General features: G+C 43.1%; 1 protein-coding gene across 1 annotated transcript in view; it reads right to left on the minus strand.

Moving 5' to 3' along the window:
• Nucleotides 1-14838, minus strand: part of LOC120056456 (calpain-5-like) — a 48190-nt gene that overhangs the window by 26829 nt on the left and 6523 nt on the right. The window contains exon 2 of the mRNA XM_039004625.1: nt 4210-4341. Coding sequence (XP_038860553.1) covers nt 4210-4341 — 132 coding nt within the window. The remainder of the gene's footprint in view (nt 1-4209; nt 4342-14838) is intronic.

Genomic DNA, 14838 nt, shown 5'->3' on the forward strand with positions numbered 1-14838 from the left:
TTTGTGCATGACAAGAAATGTTTCCAACAATTGTTTACAGAAGGATTATTTCACTTATAAAACAAAAGAAATCAGCCAAGACCTCAGAAAAGAAATTGTAGACCTCCACAAGTCTGGTTCATCCTTGGGAGAAATTTACAAACGCCTGAAGGTACCATGTTCATCTGTACAAACAATAGTACGCAAGTATAAACACCATGGGACCACGCAGTCGTCATACCGCTCAGGAAGGAGACGCGTTCTGTCTCCTAGAGATGAACGTATTTTGAAAAGTGCAAATCAATCCCAGAACAACAGCAAAGGACCTTGTGAAGATGCTGGAGGAAACAGGTACAAAAGCAGCTATATCCACAGTAAAACGAGTCCTATAATCGACATAACCTGAAAGGCCCTCAGCAAGGAAGAAGCCACTGCTCCAGAACTGCCATGAAAAAGGCAGACTACGGTTTGCAACTGCACATGGGGAAACAGATCATACTTTTGAGAAATGTCCTCTGGTCTATGAAACAAAAATAGGACTGTTTGACCATAATGACCATTGTTATGTTTGGAGGAAAACGGGGGAGGCTGGCAAGCCGAGAAACACTATCCCAAACCTGAAGCACGGGGGTGGCAGCATCATGTTGTAGGGGTGCTTTATTGCAGGAGGGACTGGTGCACTTCACTAAATAGATGGCATCATGTGGAAGGAAAATTATGTGGATATATTGAAGCAACATCTCAAGACATCAGTCAGGAAGTTAAAACTTGGTCACAAATGGGTCTTCCAAATGGACAATGACCCCAAGCATACTTCCAAAGTTGTGGCAAAATGGTTTAAGGACAACAAAGTCAAGGTATTGGAGTGGCCATCACAAAGCCCTGACCTCAATCCCATAGAAAATTTGTGGGCAGAACTGAAAAAGCATGTGCGAGCAAGGAGGCCTACAAACCTGACTCAGTTACACCAGCTCTATCAGGAGGAATGGGACAAAATTCACCCAACTTATTCTGGGAAGCTTGTGGAAGGCTACCCGAAACGTTTGAACCAAGTTAAACAATTTAAAGGCAACGCTACCAAATACTAATTGAGTGTATGTAATCTTCTGACTCACTGGAAATGTGATGAAATAAATAAAAGCTGAAATAAATCATTCTCTCTGCTATTATTCTGACATTTCACATACTTAAAATAAAATGGTGATCCTAACTGACCTAAAACATGGATTTTTACTAGGATTAAATGTCAGGAATTGTGAAAAACTGAGTTTAAATGTATTTGGCTAAGGTGTATGTAAACTACCGACTTCAACTGTACAATACCAGTCAAACGTTTGGACACCTACTCATTCCAAGGTTTTTCTTTATTTTTACTATTTTCTACATTGTAGAATAATAACAATGACATCAAACTATGAAATAACACATATGGAATCATGTAGAACCCCAAAAAGTGTTAATCAAAAATTATTTAATATTTGAGATTCTTCAAAGTAGCCACCCTTTGCCTTGATGACAGCTTTGCACACTCTTGGCATTCTCTCAACCACATTCATGAGGTAGTCACCTGGAATTCATTTCAATTAACAGGTGTGCCTTGTTAAAAGTTAATTTGTGGAATTTCTTTCCTTCTTAATGCATTTGAGCCAATCAGTTGTGTTGTGACAAGGTAGTGGTGGTAAACAGAAGATAGCCCTATTTGGTAAAAGACCAAGTCCATATTATGGCAAGAACATCTCAAATATGCAAAGAGAAATGACAGTCCACCATTACTTTAAGACATGAAGGTCAGTCAATATGCCATTTGGTTTGCGCCTAGTGGGACTATCATTTGTTTTTCAACAGGACAATGACCCAACACACCTCCAGGCTGTGTAAGGGCTATTTGACCAAGAAAGAGAGTGTTGGAGTATTGCATCAGATGACCTGGCCTCCACAATCACCCGACCTCAAACCAATTGAGATGTTTGGGATGAGTTGGACCACAGAGTGAAGGAAAAGTAGCCAACAAGTGCTCAGCATATGTGGGAACTCCTTCAAGACTGTTGGAAAAGCATTCCAGGTGAAGCTGGTTGAGAGAATGCCAAGAGTTTGCAAAGCTGTCATCAAGGCAAAGGGTGGCTACTTTGAAGAATCGTTTAACACTTTTTTGGTTACTACATGATTCCATGTGTGTTATTTCATAGTTTTGATGTCTTCACTATTATTCTACAATGTAGAAAATAGCAAAAATAAAGAAAAACCCTTGAATGAGTAGGTGTGTCCAAACTTTTGATTGGAACTGTGCATATTTATCTGTCTCTGTTCATCCCACCTCTCTTTCTCTACCATTTCCCCCTTCTGCCTAAAGCCTAAGAGGGCCATTTTACAAAGTCACACACGCACATGCGCAAACACACATACTCTCTTTTCACTTCCAATATTCACTCCCAATATCTGCTGGGTGGATTGGCTAGGCTGTAAAATAAATAGCCTATTGATCCATCTGTCTCCCTACAGGGTAAGAAATAATGGTGTCATGGCTAACGCTGGCTAATGCTAGTTAACCAAATCAATTACCTTATACTGAAGAGTGCCACAACACGTCATAGTAGGCCTACCTCTTTGACCAAATCAGTCATCGCCATCCGTCAGAGTCCTAGCACCAGGCTAGTCGATACAACTGACCGATCGGGGAGCTCATTTAGTCAACATGGGTTTGGCTTGGGAGGACAACAGATACTGTGCATTCGGAAAATATTCAGACACCTTCATTTTTCCCACATTTTGTTACGTTACAGGCTTATCCTAAAATATATTAAGTGGTTTTTCCCCCTCATCAATCTATACCCCATAATGACAAAGCAAAAGCAGGTTTTTAGAAATAAAAAACTGAAATATCAAATTTACATAAGTATTCAGACACTTTACTCAGTACTTTGTTGAAGTACCTTTGGCAGTGATTACAGCCTCAAGTCTTCTTGGGTATGACGCTACAAGCTTGGCACACCTGTATTTGGGAAGTTTCTCCAATTCTTCTTCGCAAATTCTCTCAAGCTCTGTCAATTTGGATGGGGAGCGTCGCTGAACAGCTTTTTTCGGGTCTCTCCAGAGATGTTTGATCGGGTTCAAGTCCGGGCTCTGGCTGGGCCAGTCAAGGACATTCAGAGACTTGTTCCGAAGCCACTCCTGCGTTGTCTTGGCTGTGTGCTTAGGGTCGTTGTCCTGTTGGAAGCTGAACCTACGCCACCAGTCTGAGGTTCTGAGGGATCTGGAGCAGGTTTTCATCAAGGATCTCTCTGTACTTTGCTCCGTTCATCTTTCCCTCAATCCTGACTCGTTTCCCAGTCCCTGCTGCTAAAAAACATCCCCACAGCATGATGCTGCCACCACCATGCTTCACTGTAGGGATGGTGCCAGGTTTCCTCCAGATGTGACGCTTGGCATTCAGGCCAAAGAGTTCAATCTTGGATTCATCAGACCAGAGAATCTTGTTTCTCATGGTCTGAGAGTCCTTTAGGTGCCTTTTGGCAAACTCCAAGCGGGCTGTCATGTGCCTTTTACTGAGGAGTGGTTTCCATCTGGCCACTCTACCATAAAGGCCTGCTTGGTGGGAGACTGCAGAGATGGTTGTCCTTCTGGAAGGTTCTCCCATCTCCACAGAGGAACTATGGAGCTCTGTCAGAGTGACCATCATGTTCTTGGTCACCTCCCTGACAAAGGCCCTTTCCCAGATTGCTCAGTTTGGCCGGGCGGTCAGCTCTAGGAAGAGTCTTGGTGGTTCCAAACTTCTTCCATTTAAGAATGATGGAGGGCACTGTGTTCTTGGGGACCTTTAATGTGGCGGAATTGGCAGATTCAGACGGGACTAAAATTACGGATGCGGTGATTGGTGCTCGTGCACATAATTACATTACCTGAACTCCCCCAGTAAAAATCCCATCCGAATAGGGCTAAGGGCTTAAGTTGTTATTAACACGTAAAAGCCTTCATAATGTCTTATAACAAAGCTTAAGCCCGATTTGGACAGGATACGTTTTACAAGGGGAGCTCAGGTAATGTAATTATGTGCACGAGCACAAATCACTACATCCGTCATTTTTGTCCCATCCGAATCTTTCATGTCAGTAATTTTTTATCTCCAAATATGTCAGTTGATTAAATGTCTTCAAAGGCTACAGTTCATGGTTCTTATGGATAAGCATTATTATTTTTGACATTCTCTGAACAGCCCTCCATCCCCACACTTACTTTGGACCACAGGGACTCTCTGGAGGCCAGGCTGGAGCACGCCGCCACAAACCAGCAGTTTCCCAGCTGGCCCTGGTGCAGGTCGTGCGCACTGATCCCATCCACAAACAGGTGAGGGTCCTCACAGAGCTCCTACACAGAGACAGAAGAGAATGAGAGAGAGGGAATGAAGGAGGGAGGGAGAAATAGAAAGGTTACATGAGGCCTAGGGACCAAAAAATATATGGATAGAAAGAGAGAGAAAGAAAGAGAGAGGACAGATGGGTGGAGTGAGTTGCCAGACGAGGCATGGCCAGGGACTCTTTAATTACTCCTCCTAATCAATGGGAATTTAGATGAGGCTCTGCAACACGCTCCACTTCTATCCTTCACACACAACATGCCTTTACCGACACAGACAGGAGAGAGAGAGAGTACCATGGATTGAGCGAATGAAGTTGAGAGAGAGACAGACATACAGACAGACAAGGAGGGAAAGAGAGAAAGAGTGAGGGAGGAGACAGAGCACTCAGCCCCTGACAAGTGTCAGGTCTGGCAGGTGTTGTGGTGATTTATGGGTGAAGCAGGAGGAGGATCTACAGGGTCACGGCCTCATCTGGGCCGTGCTAACCTGAGCCCCACTGGAACAACCTCTTCACACAGACAGCACTACAACTACCCCACATAGCTACAACTACCCCAGCCCTACAACACAGACAGACAGCACTACAACTACCCCACATAGAGCTACAACTACCCCAGCCCTACAACACAGACAGACAGCACTACAACTACCCCACATAGAGCTACAACTACCCCAGCCCTACAACACAAACAGACAGCACTACAACTACCCCACATAGAGCTACAACTACCCCAGCCCTACAACACAGACAGACAGCACTACAACTACCCCACATAGAGCTACAACTACCCCAGCCCTACAACAGACAGACAGCACTACAACTACCCCACATAGAGCTACAACTACCCCAGCCCTACAACAGACAGACAGCACTACAACTACCCCACATAGAGCTACAACTACCCCAACCCTACAACACAGACAGGCAGCACTACAACTACCCCACATAGAGCTACAACTACCCCACATAGAGCTACAACTACCCCAACCCTACAACACAGACAGACAGCACTACAACTACCCCACATAGAGCTACAACTACCCCAGCCCTACAACAGACAGACAGCACTACAACTACCCCACATAGAGCTACAACTACCCCAGCCCTACAACAGACAGACAGCACTACAACTACCCCACATAGAGCTACAACTACCCCAGAGCTACAACTACCCCAACCCTACAACACAGACAGACAGCACTACAACTACCCCACATAGAGCTACAACTGCCCCAACCCTACAACACAGACAGACAGCACTACAACTACCCCACATAGAGCTACAACTACCCCAGCCCTACAACAGACAGGCAGCACTACAACTACCACACATAGAGCTACAACTACCCCAGCCCTACAACACAGACAGACAGCACTACAACTACCCCACAGAGCTACAACTACCCCACATAGAGCTACAACTACCCCAGCCCTACAACACAGACAGACAGCACTACAACTACCCCACATAGAGCTACAACTACCCCAGCCCTACAACACAGACAGCACTTAAACTAACCCACATAGAGCTACAACTACCCCAGCCCTACAACACAAACAGACAGCACTACAACTACCCCACAGAGCTACAACTACCCCAGCCCTACCTCACAGACAGACAGCACTACAACTAACCCACATAGAGCTACAACTACCCCAACCCTACAACACAAACAGACAGCACTTAAACTAACCCACATAGAGCTACAACTACCCCAGCCCTACAACACAGACAGCACTACAACTACCCCACATAGAGCTACAACTACCCCAGCCCTACAACACAGACAGACAGCACTACAACTACCCCACATAGAGCTACAACTACCCCAGCCCTACAACACAGACAGACAGCACTACAACTACCCCACATAGAGCTACAACTACCCCAGCCCTACAACACAGACAGACAGCACTACAACTACCCCACATAGAGCTACAACTACCCCAGCCCTACAACACAAACAGACAGCACTACAACTAACCCACATAGAGCTACAACTACCCCAGCCCTACAACACAAACAGACAGCACTACAACTAACCCACATAGAGCTACAACTACCCCAGCCCTACAACACAAACAGACAGCACTACAACTACCCCACATAGAGCTACAACTACCCCAGCCCTACAACACAGACAGACAGCACTACAACTACCCCACATAGAGCTACAACTACCCCAGCCCTACAACACAGACAGACAGCACTACAACTACCCCACATAGAGCTACAACTACCCCAGCCCTACAACACAGACAGCACTTAAACTAACCCACATAGAGCTACAACTACCCCAGCCCTACAACACAGACAGACAGCACTACAACTACCCCACATAGAGCTACAACTACCCCAGCCCTACAACACAGACAGACAGCACTACAACTACCCCACATAGAGCTACAACTACCCCAGCCCTACAACAGACAGCACTTAAACTAACCCACATAGAGCTACAACTACCCCAGCCCTACAACACAGACAGACAGCACTACAACTACCCCACATAGAGCTACAACTACCCCAGCCCTACAACACAGACAGCACTTAAACTAACCCACATAGAGCTACAACTACCCCAGCCCTACAACACAGACAGACAGCACTACAACTACCCCACATAGAGCTACAACTACCCCAGCCCTACAACACAGACAGACAGCACTACAACTACCCCACATAGAGCTACAACTACCCCAGCCCTACAACACAGACAGCACTTAAACTAACCCACATAGAGCTACAACTACCCCAGCCCTACAACACAGACAGACAGCACTACAACTACCCCACATAGAGCTACAACTACCCCAGCCCTACAACACAGACAGCACTTAAACTAACCCACATAGAGCTACAAAAGACAGACCGACAGACAGAATTAAAACTAACCCAAGGTGCCAGACTGGTTCTGCTTTAGCTGTGATAACAAAAGTTGCATGGTTGAAGAACATACCCTTAAGCCATACTGGTAACTATTAACTAGCAAATAGCTTGCTTAATTTGGGTCCTGGAGACCCAGCAAATGCAGGAGTGACTGAAGCAGAGAAGACCTGAGTATGGAGATGCAGGCTACTAAAATTCCGTAGAGGATCCCAATAGTGATCTGCAGTCAATAGTGATAGATGGAAGACTGCAGGAATGACGTGGTGCGATATCCCCTATATAGTTCACTACTTTTGAACAGGGTCGTTAGAGCTCTGGTCTGACGTAGTGCACTATATAGGGGGCACGGTACCATTTGGAGTGTGTTATTATCTTCCTCTCCCTTTGGGTGGGACGTGTGGTTTCACACCCTCCAGGTGTGAGACAAGTGTTATTTTCAGCCAGTGTGTGTGTTGCTCCCCACCAACAGTGTGCGAACAGATCTTTGGAGCCATCCTGCTGACGTCCTTCTCCCTCTCTCTCTCACATGGGAGTTGATCAAAACTTTACTCGTTTTCAAATTCTTTGTGGATCTGTGTAATCTGAGGGAAATATGTGTCTCTAATATGGTCATACATTTGGCAGGAGGTTAGGAAGTACAGCTCAGTTTCCATCTCATTTTGTAGGCAGTGTGCACATAGCCTGTCTTCTCTTGAGAACTAGGTCTGCCTATGGTGGCCTCTCTCAATATCAAGGCTATGCTCACTGAGTCTGTACATAGTCAAAGCTTTCGTTAATTTTTGGTCAGTCAGAGTGGTCAGGTATTCTGCCACTGTGTAGTCTCTATTTAGGGCCAAATAGAATTCTAGTTTGCTCTGTTTTTTTGTTAATTTGTTCCAATGTGTCATATAATTATCTTTTTGTTTTGTCATGATTTGGTTGGGTCTAATTGTGTTGCTGTCCTGTCCTGTGGGGTCTGTTTTGTGTTTGTGGACCAACTTGATTAGGGGACTCTTCTCCAGGTTCATCTCTCTGTAGGTGATGGCTTTGTTATGGAAAGGTTGGGAATCGCTTCCTTTTAGGTGGTTGTAGAATTTAAACGGCTCCATTCTGGATTTTGATAATAAGCGGGTATCGGCCTAATTCTGCTCTGCATGCATTATTTGGTGTTTTACGTTGTACACAGAGGATATTTTAGCAGAATTCTGCATGCAGAGTCTCAATTTGGTGTTTGTCCCATTTTGTGAATTCTTGTTTGGGGAGTGGACCCCAGACCTCAAAACCATTAAAAGCAATGGGTTCTATAATTGATTCAAGTATTTTTTATCCAGATCCAAATTTGGACTCATCAGACCAAAGGACACATTTCCACTGGTCTAATGTAATTTGGACTCATCAGACCAAAGGACACATTTCCACCGGTCAAATGTCCACTGCTCGTGTTTATTGACCCAAGCAATTATCTTCTTATTGGTGTCCTTTAGTAGTGGTTTCTTTGCCACAATTCGACCATGAAGGCCTGATTCACACAGTCTCCTCTGAACAGCTGATTTTGAGATGTGTCTGTTACTTGAACTCCGTGAAGCATTTATTTGAGTTGCAATCTGAGGTGCAGTTAACTCTAATGAATTTATACTCTTTAGCAGAGGTAACAGTGGGATCTTGAAATGTTCCGTATTGACTGACCTTCATGCCTTAAAGTAATGATGGACTGTCATTTCTCTTTGCTTATTTGAGCTGTTCTTGCCATAATATGGACTTGGTATCTTACCAAAAAGGGCTATAGTCTGTATACCACCCTTACTTTGTCACAACAAAACTGATTGGCTCAAACTCATTAAAAAGGAAAGAAATTCCACAAAGTAACTTTTAACACGGCACACCTGTTAATTGAAATGCATTCCAGGTGACTTCGTCATGAAGATAGTTGAGATAATGCCAAGAGTGTGCAAAGCTGTCATCAAGGCAAAGGGTGGCTACTTTGAAGAATATCTAATATAAAATATATTTTTATTTGTTTAACACTTTTTTGGTTACTACATGATTCCAAATGTGTTATTTCATCATTATGTTGTCTTCACTATTATTCTACAATGTAGAAAATAGTAAAAATATAGAAAAACCCTGGAATGAGTAGGTGTGTCCAAACGTTTGACTGGTACTGTATGTATAGTTTGTTGTGCTGTAGGGAAACAGTGTCTAGATGGAATTTGTATTTGTGGTCCTGGCAACTGGACTTTTTTTGGAACGCCAGATTTTTTTTGTCTTCCTGAGGTTTACTGTCAGGGCCCAGGTCTAACAGAATCTGTGCTGTAGGCCCTCCTTGGTTGGGGACAGAAGCACCAGATCATCAGCCAACAGTAGACATTTGACAGATTCTAGTAGGGTGAGGCCGGGTACTGCAGACTGTTTTAGTGCCCTTGCTAATTCGATTATATATATATATATACACACACACATGTTGAAGAGGGTGGGGCTCAAGCTGCATCCTTGTCTCACTCCACGGCACTGAGGAAAGAAATGTTTTTTTTTGCAAATTTTAACCACACACTAGTTGTTTGTGTACATGGATATTATAATGTCATATATTTTTCCCCCAACACTGCTTTACATAAATTTGTGTAGCAGACCCTCGTGCCAAATTGAGTCAAAAGCTTTTTGAAAACAACAAAGCATGAGAAGACTTTGCCTTTGTCAATTAGGGTGTGCAGGGTGAATACGTGGTCTGTCGTACGGTTTTGGTATAAAACAAATTTGGCATTTGCTCAGTACATTGTTTTCATTAAGGAAATGTACACGTCTGCTGTTAATGATAATGCAGAGGATTTTCCAAAGATTGCTGTTGACGCATATTCCACTATAGTTATTGGGGTGAATATGTCTCTATCTTTGTGGATTGGGATGTTCAGTCCTTGGTCCAAATATTGGGGAAGATGCCATAGCTGTGGATGATGTTAAAGAGTTTAAGCATAGCCAATTGGAATGTGTATATTTTATCATTTAATTTAGGATACCATCAACACCACAGGCCTTTTTGGGTCGGACGGTTTGTATTTTGTCCTGTAGTTCATTCAATGTAATTGGAGAATCCAGTGGGTTCTGATAGTGTTTAATAGTTGATTCTAAGATTTGTATTTGATCATGTATATATGTTTATGCTATTTGTTCTTTGTTATAGAGCCAAAAAGATTGGAAAAGTGGTTTATCCATACATCTCCATTTTGGATAGGTAACTCTTCGTGTTTGTTTAGAGTGTTCCAATTTTCAGAAGTGGTTAGATTCTATGGATTCTTCAATTACATTGAGCTGAATTCTGACGTGCTGTTCCTTCCTTTTCCGTAGTGTATTTCTGTATTGTTTTAGTGATTCACCATAGTGAAGGCGTAGGTTCAGATTTTCTGGATCACTATGTTTTTGGTTGGATAGGTTTCTCAATTTCTTTCTTCGGTTTTTGCATTCTTCATCAAATCATTTGTCATTGTTGTTAATTTTCTTAGGTTGTCTGCTATAATTTTTTTTATTTGATATGATAGATGAGAGGTCAAATATACCGTTTAGGTTTTCTACTGCCTAGTTTTACAGTGAAACTATTACAGTGAAACGTTTTGTCCAGGAAGTTGTCGAAAAGGGACTCTGTGTTGAGGTCAGTGATAAAGTAATCTACAGTACTACTGCCAAGGGATGACCTGTAAGTGTACCTACCTTAAGAGTCCCCTCGAAGCCTACCATTGACTGCAGGAGTTGTGACCCGTTTCTGTTGGTTGTTTTGTCATAGTTGTGTCTAGGGGGGCATATTTGGGAGGGGATGCTGTCATTTTCAGTTAGGTTCCCCCATGTGCTAAACGTGTCAGGTTCTTGTCCAGTTCTGGCATTTAGGTCGCCACAGACTTGGACATGTCCCTGGGCCTGGAAATTGTTTCTCTCCCCCTCTAGGATGGAGAAGCTGTCATCGTTAAAGTATAGGAATTCTATTGCAAGGATATAGGTAGCATACATGAGGACCTTTTTCTCTGTTGAGATAATTTCCTTATACATTTCTAGACAGATGTAAAATGTTCCTGTTTTGACTAAATTAATAGAGTGGGTTAGATCTGCTCTATACCAAATGAGCATACTCCCTGAGTCTCTTCACACCTGGTAGTTTGGTGGATGGGACTGCCAGCTCTCTGAAACCTAGAGGGAAACCAGTGGGTCCGTCTCCTCTATACCATGTTTCTTGTAGAATGACAATGTCTGGGTTCCTGTTCTTTAGGCCAAAGGCAGATTACCTCAGACCATGTATATAATATCCCCCGCACCCCCGCCCTCTCACTCCCACCGCCCAATAGATCTGTCTACAGCCCATTGGTAGATTGCACTGGAGCGCCAGGGAGGTGACCGTCTCACTGCCCCAACCGGAGGAAAAGACTACAATTTCCACACCATAGACCTTATTCACATAAACAGTCGTGTCTGACAATGACAGAAATGTCTATGACAATGTGCTAGCAATGTATCCTAAACATAGTAATATTGTAATAATATTAAATAATAATAATAACAATAATAATAATATTTTACTGACAATTCTGCTGTAATATGAAAGTCTATTGGTTTTCTTATCCACACACCTCATTGCCTGCCGGCCAACATGCTTGTAGTATGCTTGCGAATCGTCATTTCAATACAACTATCTTTTACACTGGTGATGGCCTGAGGCCGAAATGTTGTGTTTTGTTTTCATCTTCTATTTATGCACTGTCTTTCATTATGCAATATTCTTTGGGCACTATGATGTTTCAATAAACATCTTTATTTTGCATTCAAGCCTCAGTTTTGGATCTATTTATTTTTTCGACAGTGTGCGGGACCTCTATTTCGTCCAATCCAACTGTACTGAAATGGGTTTAGATAAGAGGTCGTAAATACAGTCCAATGTTTACGTGAGGCAATTTTTACTCTGAAGTGTCGGCGTGTGTGAGAGAGAGAGATGGGAGAGATGGACTGAGAAGATAGCGAGAGAGCGAGAACTGGCCGCTTTGATGAGCCCCATCTCCGCCCCGTACTGTAAATTAAACCAGCCTAGGGAGACATGTTAACCAAACACACAAACACAACACACCCACACTTACCTAAGAGAGGTCGATGGAGATGCTCAGTCGTTACTCAGCTGGAGCTATTAGGGAGCCTCTTCATTTGACATACTTAACACACTTAATTCAAAAAATGTGTGCACAGTGGATACATTTTTCTTATTTTACCTTTATTTAACTAGACAAGTCAGTTAAGAACAAATTCTTATTTTCAATGACGGCCTAGAAACAGTGGGTTAACTGCCTTGTTCAGAGGCAGAAGGACAGATTTTTACCTTTTATGATCTTGCAACCTTTCGGTTACTAGTCCAACGCTCTAACCACTAGGCTACCTGCCGACCCGCATGCATGTGTTTGGGTGTGAGAGAGAAAGAATGTGTGCAATATATGCATGTACAGTACCAGTGAAATGTTTGGACACACCTATTCATTACAGGGTTTTTCTATATTTAAATGTTTTGTCTACATTGTAGAATAATAGTGAAGACATCAAAACTATGAAATAACACATATGGAATCATGCAGTATACAAAAACGTGTTAAATCAAAATATATGTTATTTTTGAGATTATTCAAAGTAGCCACCCTTTGCCCCAAATAAATGCTTCACAGAGTTCAAGTAACAGACACATCTCAACATCAACTATTCAGAGGAGACTGTGTGAATCAAGCCTTCATGGTCGAATTGCTGGCAGGTGAAGCTGTTTGAGAGAATGCCAAGAGTGTGCAAAGTTGTCATCAAGGCAAAGGATGGCTATTTGAAGAATCTCAAATATATTTTGATTTGTTTTTGGTTAATACATGATTCCATATTGTACTGGTATCCCAATGTGTGCATGTGTGTGTATGTCTGTGTCCAAAGAGGACACACACCACGCCCAAGGTCAGTCATTTTGTGATGCAGACGAAAGCAGGTTGCTGCAAAAGCCAAACTTTTCGTCAGCAGAGAGGAGAAGCCCACCACTGCACTGCCACTGCAGAGTCCCCTGGAGACTCTTCACTATCCCATTCGCCTCAGCACCGCTCCTATTACTCAAAGGCCACTATGGAAGTGCCAATGTGCAATTAGTGTGTGCGTGTGTGTTTGTATGTACAGGCTTGCTTGCATGCATGCGAGTGCACGTGCAATCAGATTACATGAGCAGAATGAATATTTCAAATCATATTTCTCAGTCTACATACATATTGATCTGTCTCCGTCCATCCAACCTCTCTCTCTCTGCCATTTTCCCCCTCTGCTGTGTGTTAGTCTTTAGGCACAGGGTAATTTTACAAAGTCACACACACACACACAGTTGAAGGGGGAATCGGAGAGGTGATTTATGGGAGATGCAGTTCCATGTCCACCAAGTACACAGTCATCATCCATCCACAATACAGTGAAGCCATTCAAAAAGAAAGGAAAATAAATCAGAGTGAAGACAAGCAAACAACAACAGCAACAAAATCCTCCAAGTGTTCATGGGTTGCATGTTGCCTCACAATATTATTATGAAAGTTCTATTGACTCCTGAGTCATTGTTTTACTCAATGCATTGTCAATTGGCGTTGATGAAGATTTAGTCGAAAGTGCGTTATAGTGGCTTGGAAATACGATGTCATTTCTAAAGGAGACACATAATGAGTAGGAAAACCTTTTGTCATCATTGTGATGTCGTCAGATTAACTTTAGATGCAGTATAACCACAGATAGAACAAGGAGCCATATGTTTCACCAGATGTATAAATCTGAACCTTCCGGTTTGAAGTTCCACTCCCCACCAAATATGGTGAGGAGGAAGCACCAGTGGCCGGCAGTGGAAGAACATGGAGCCAGATGGAATTGGGCCGACATGCACATTTTCTCAGCGATTAAACATTTCATCTGAATACAGTTTGCTTGTATGTGTGCATGTGTGTGTATGTCTGTGTCCAAAGAGGACACACACCACGCCCAAGGTCAGTCATTTGCTGATGCCGACGAAAGCAGGTTGCTGCAAAAGCCAACTTTTCGTCAGCAGAGAGGAGAAGCCCACCACTGCACTGCCACTGCAGAGTCCCCTGGAGACTCTTCACTATCCCATTCGCCTCAGCACCGCTCCTATTACTCAAAGGACACTATGGAAGTGTCAATGTGCAATTAGTGTGTGTGTTTGTGTGCCCGGGCTTGCTTGCATGTGAGTGCACGTGCAATCAGATTAAGGTGAGCAGAATGAATATTTCAAATCACATGTCTCATTCAACATACAGTTGAAGTCGGAAGTTTACATACACTTAGGTTGGAGTCATTAAAACTCGTTTTTCAATCACTCCACAAATGTCTTGTTAACAAACTATGGTTTTGGCAAGTCGGTTAGGACATCTACTTTTTGCATGACACAAGTAATTTTTCCAACAACTGTTCACAGATAGATTATTTCACGTATAATTCACTGCATCACAATTCCAGTGGGTCAGAAGTTAACATACACTAAGTTGACTGTGCCTTTAAACAGCTTGGAAAATTCCAAACTTTAATAATGATGGAGGGCACTGTGTTCTTGGGGACCTTTAATGCGGCAGAATTTTTTTGGGTACCTTTCCC

The sequence above is a fragment of the Salvelinus namaycush genome, chromosome 12 (assembly GCF_016432855.1).
Source record: "Salvelinus namaycush isolate Seneca chromosome 12, SaNama_1.0, whole genome shotgun sequence".
Taxonomy (NCBI): Eukaryota; Metazoa; Chordata; class Actinopteri; order Salmoniformes; family Salmonidae; genus Salvelinus; species Salvelinus namaycush.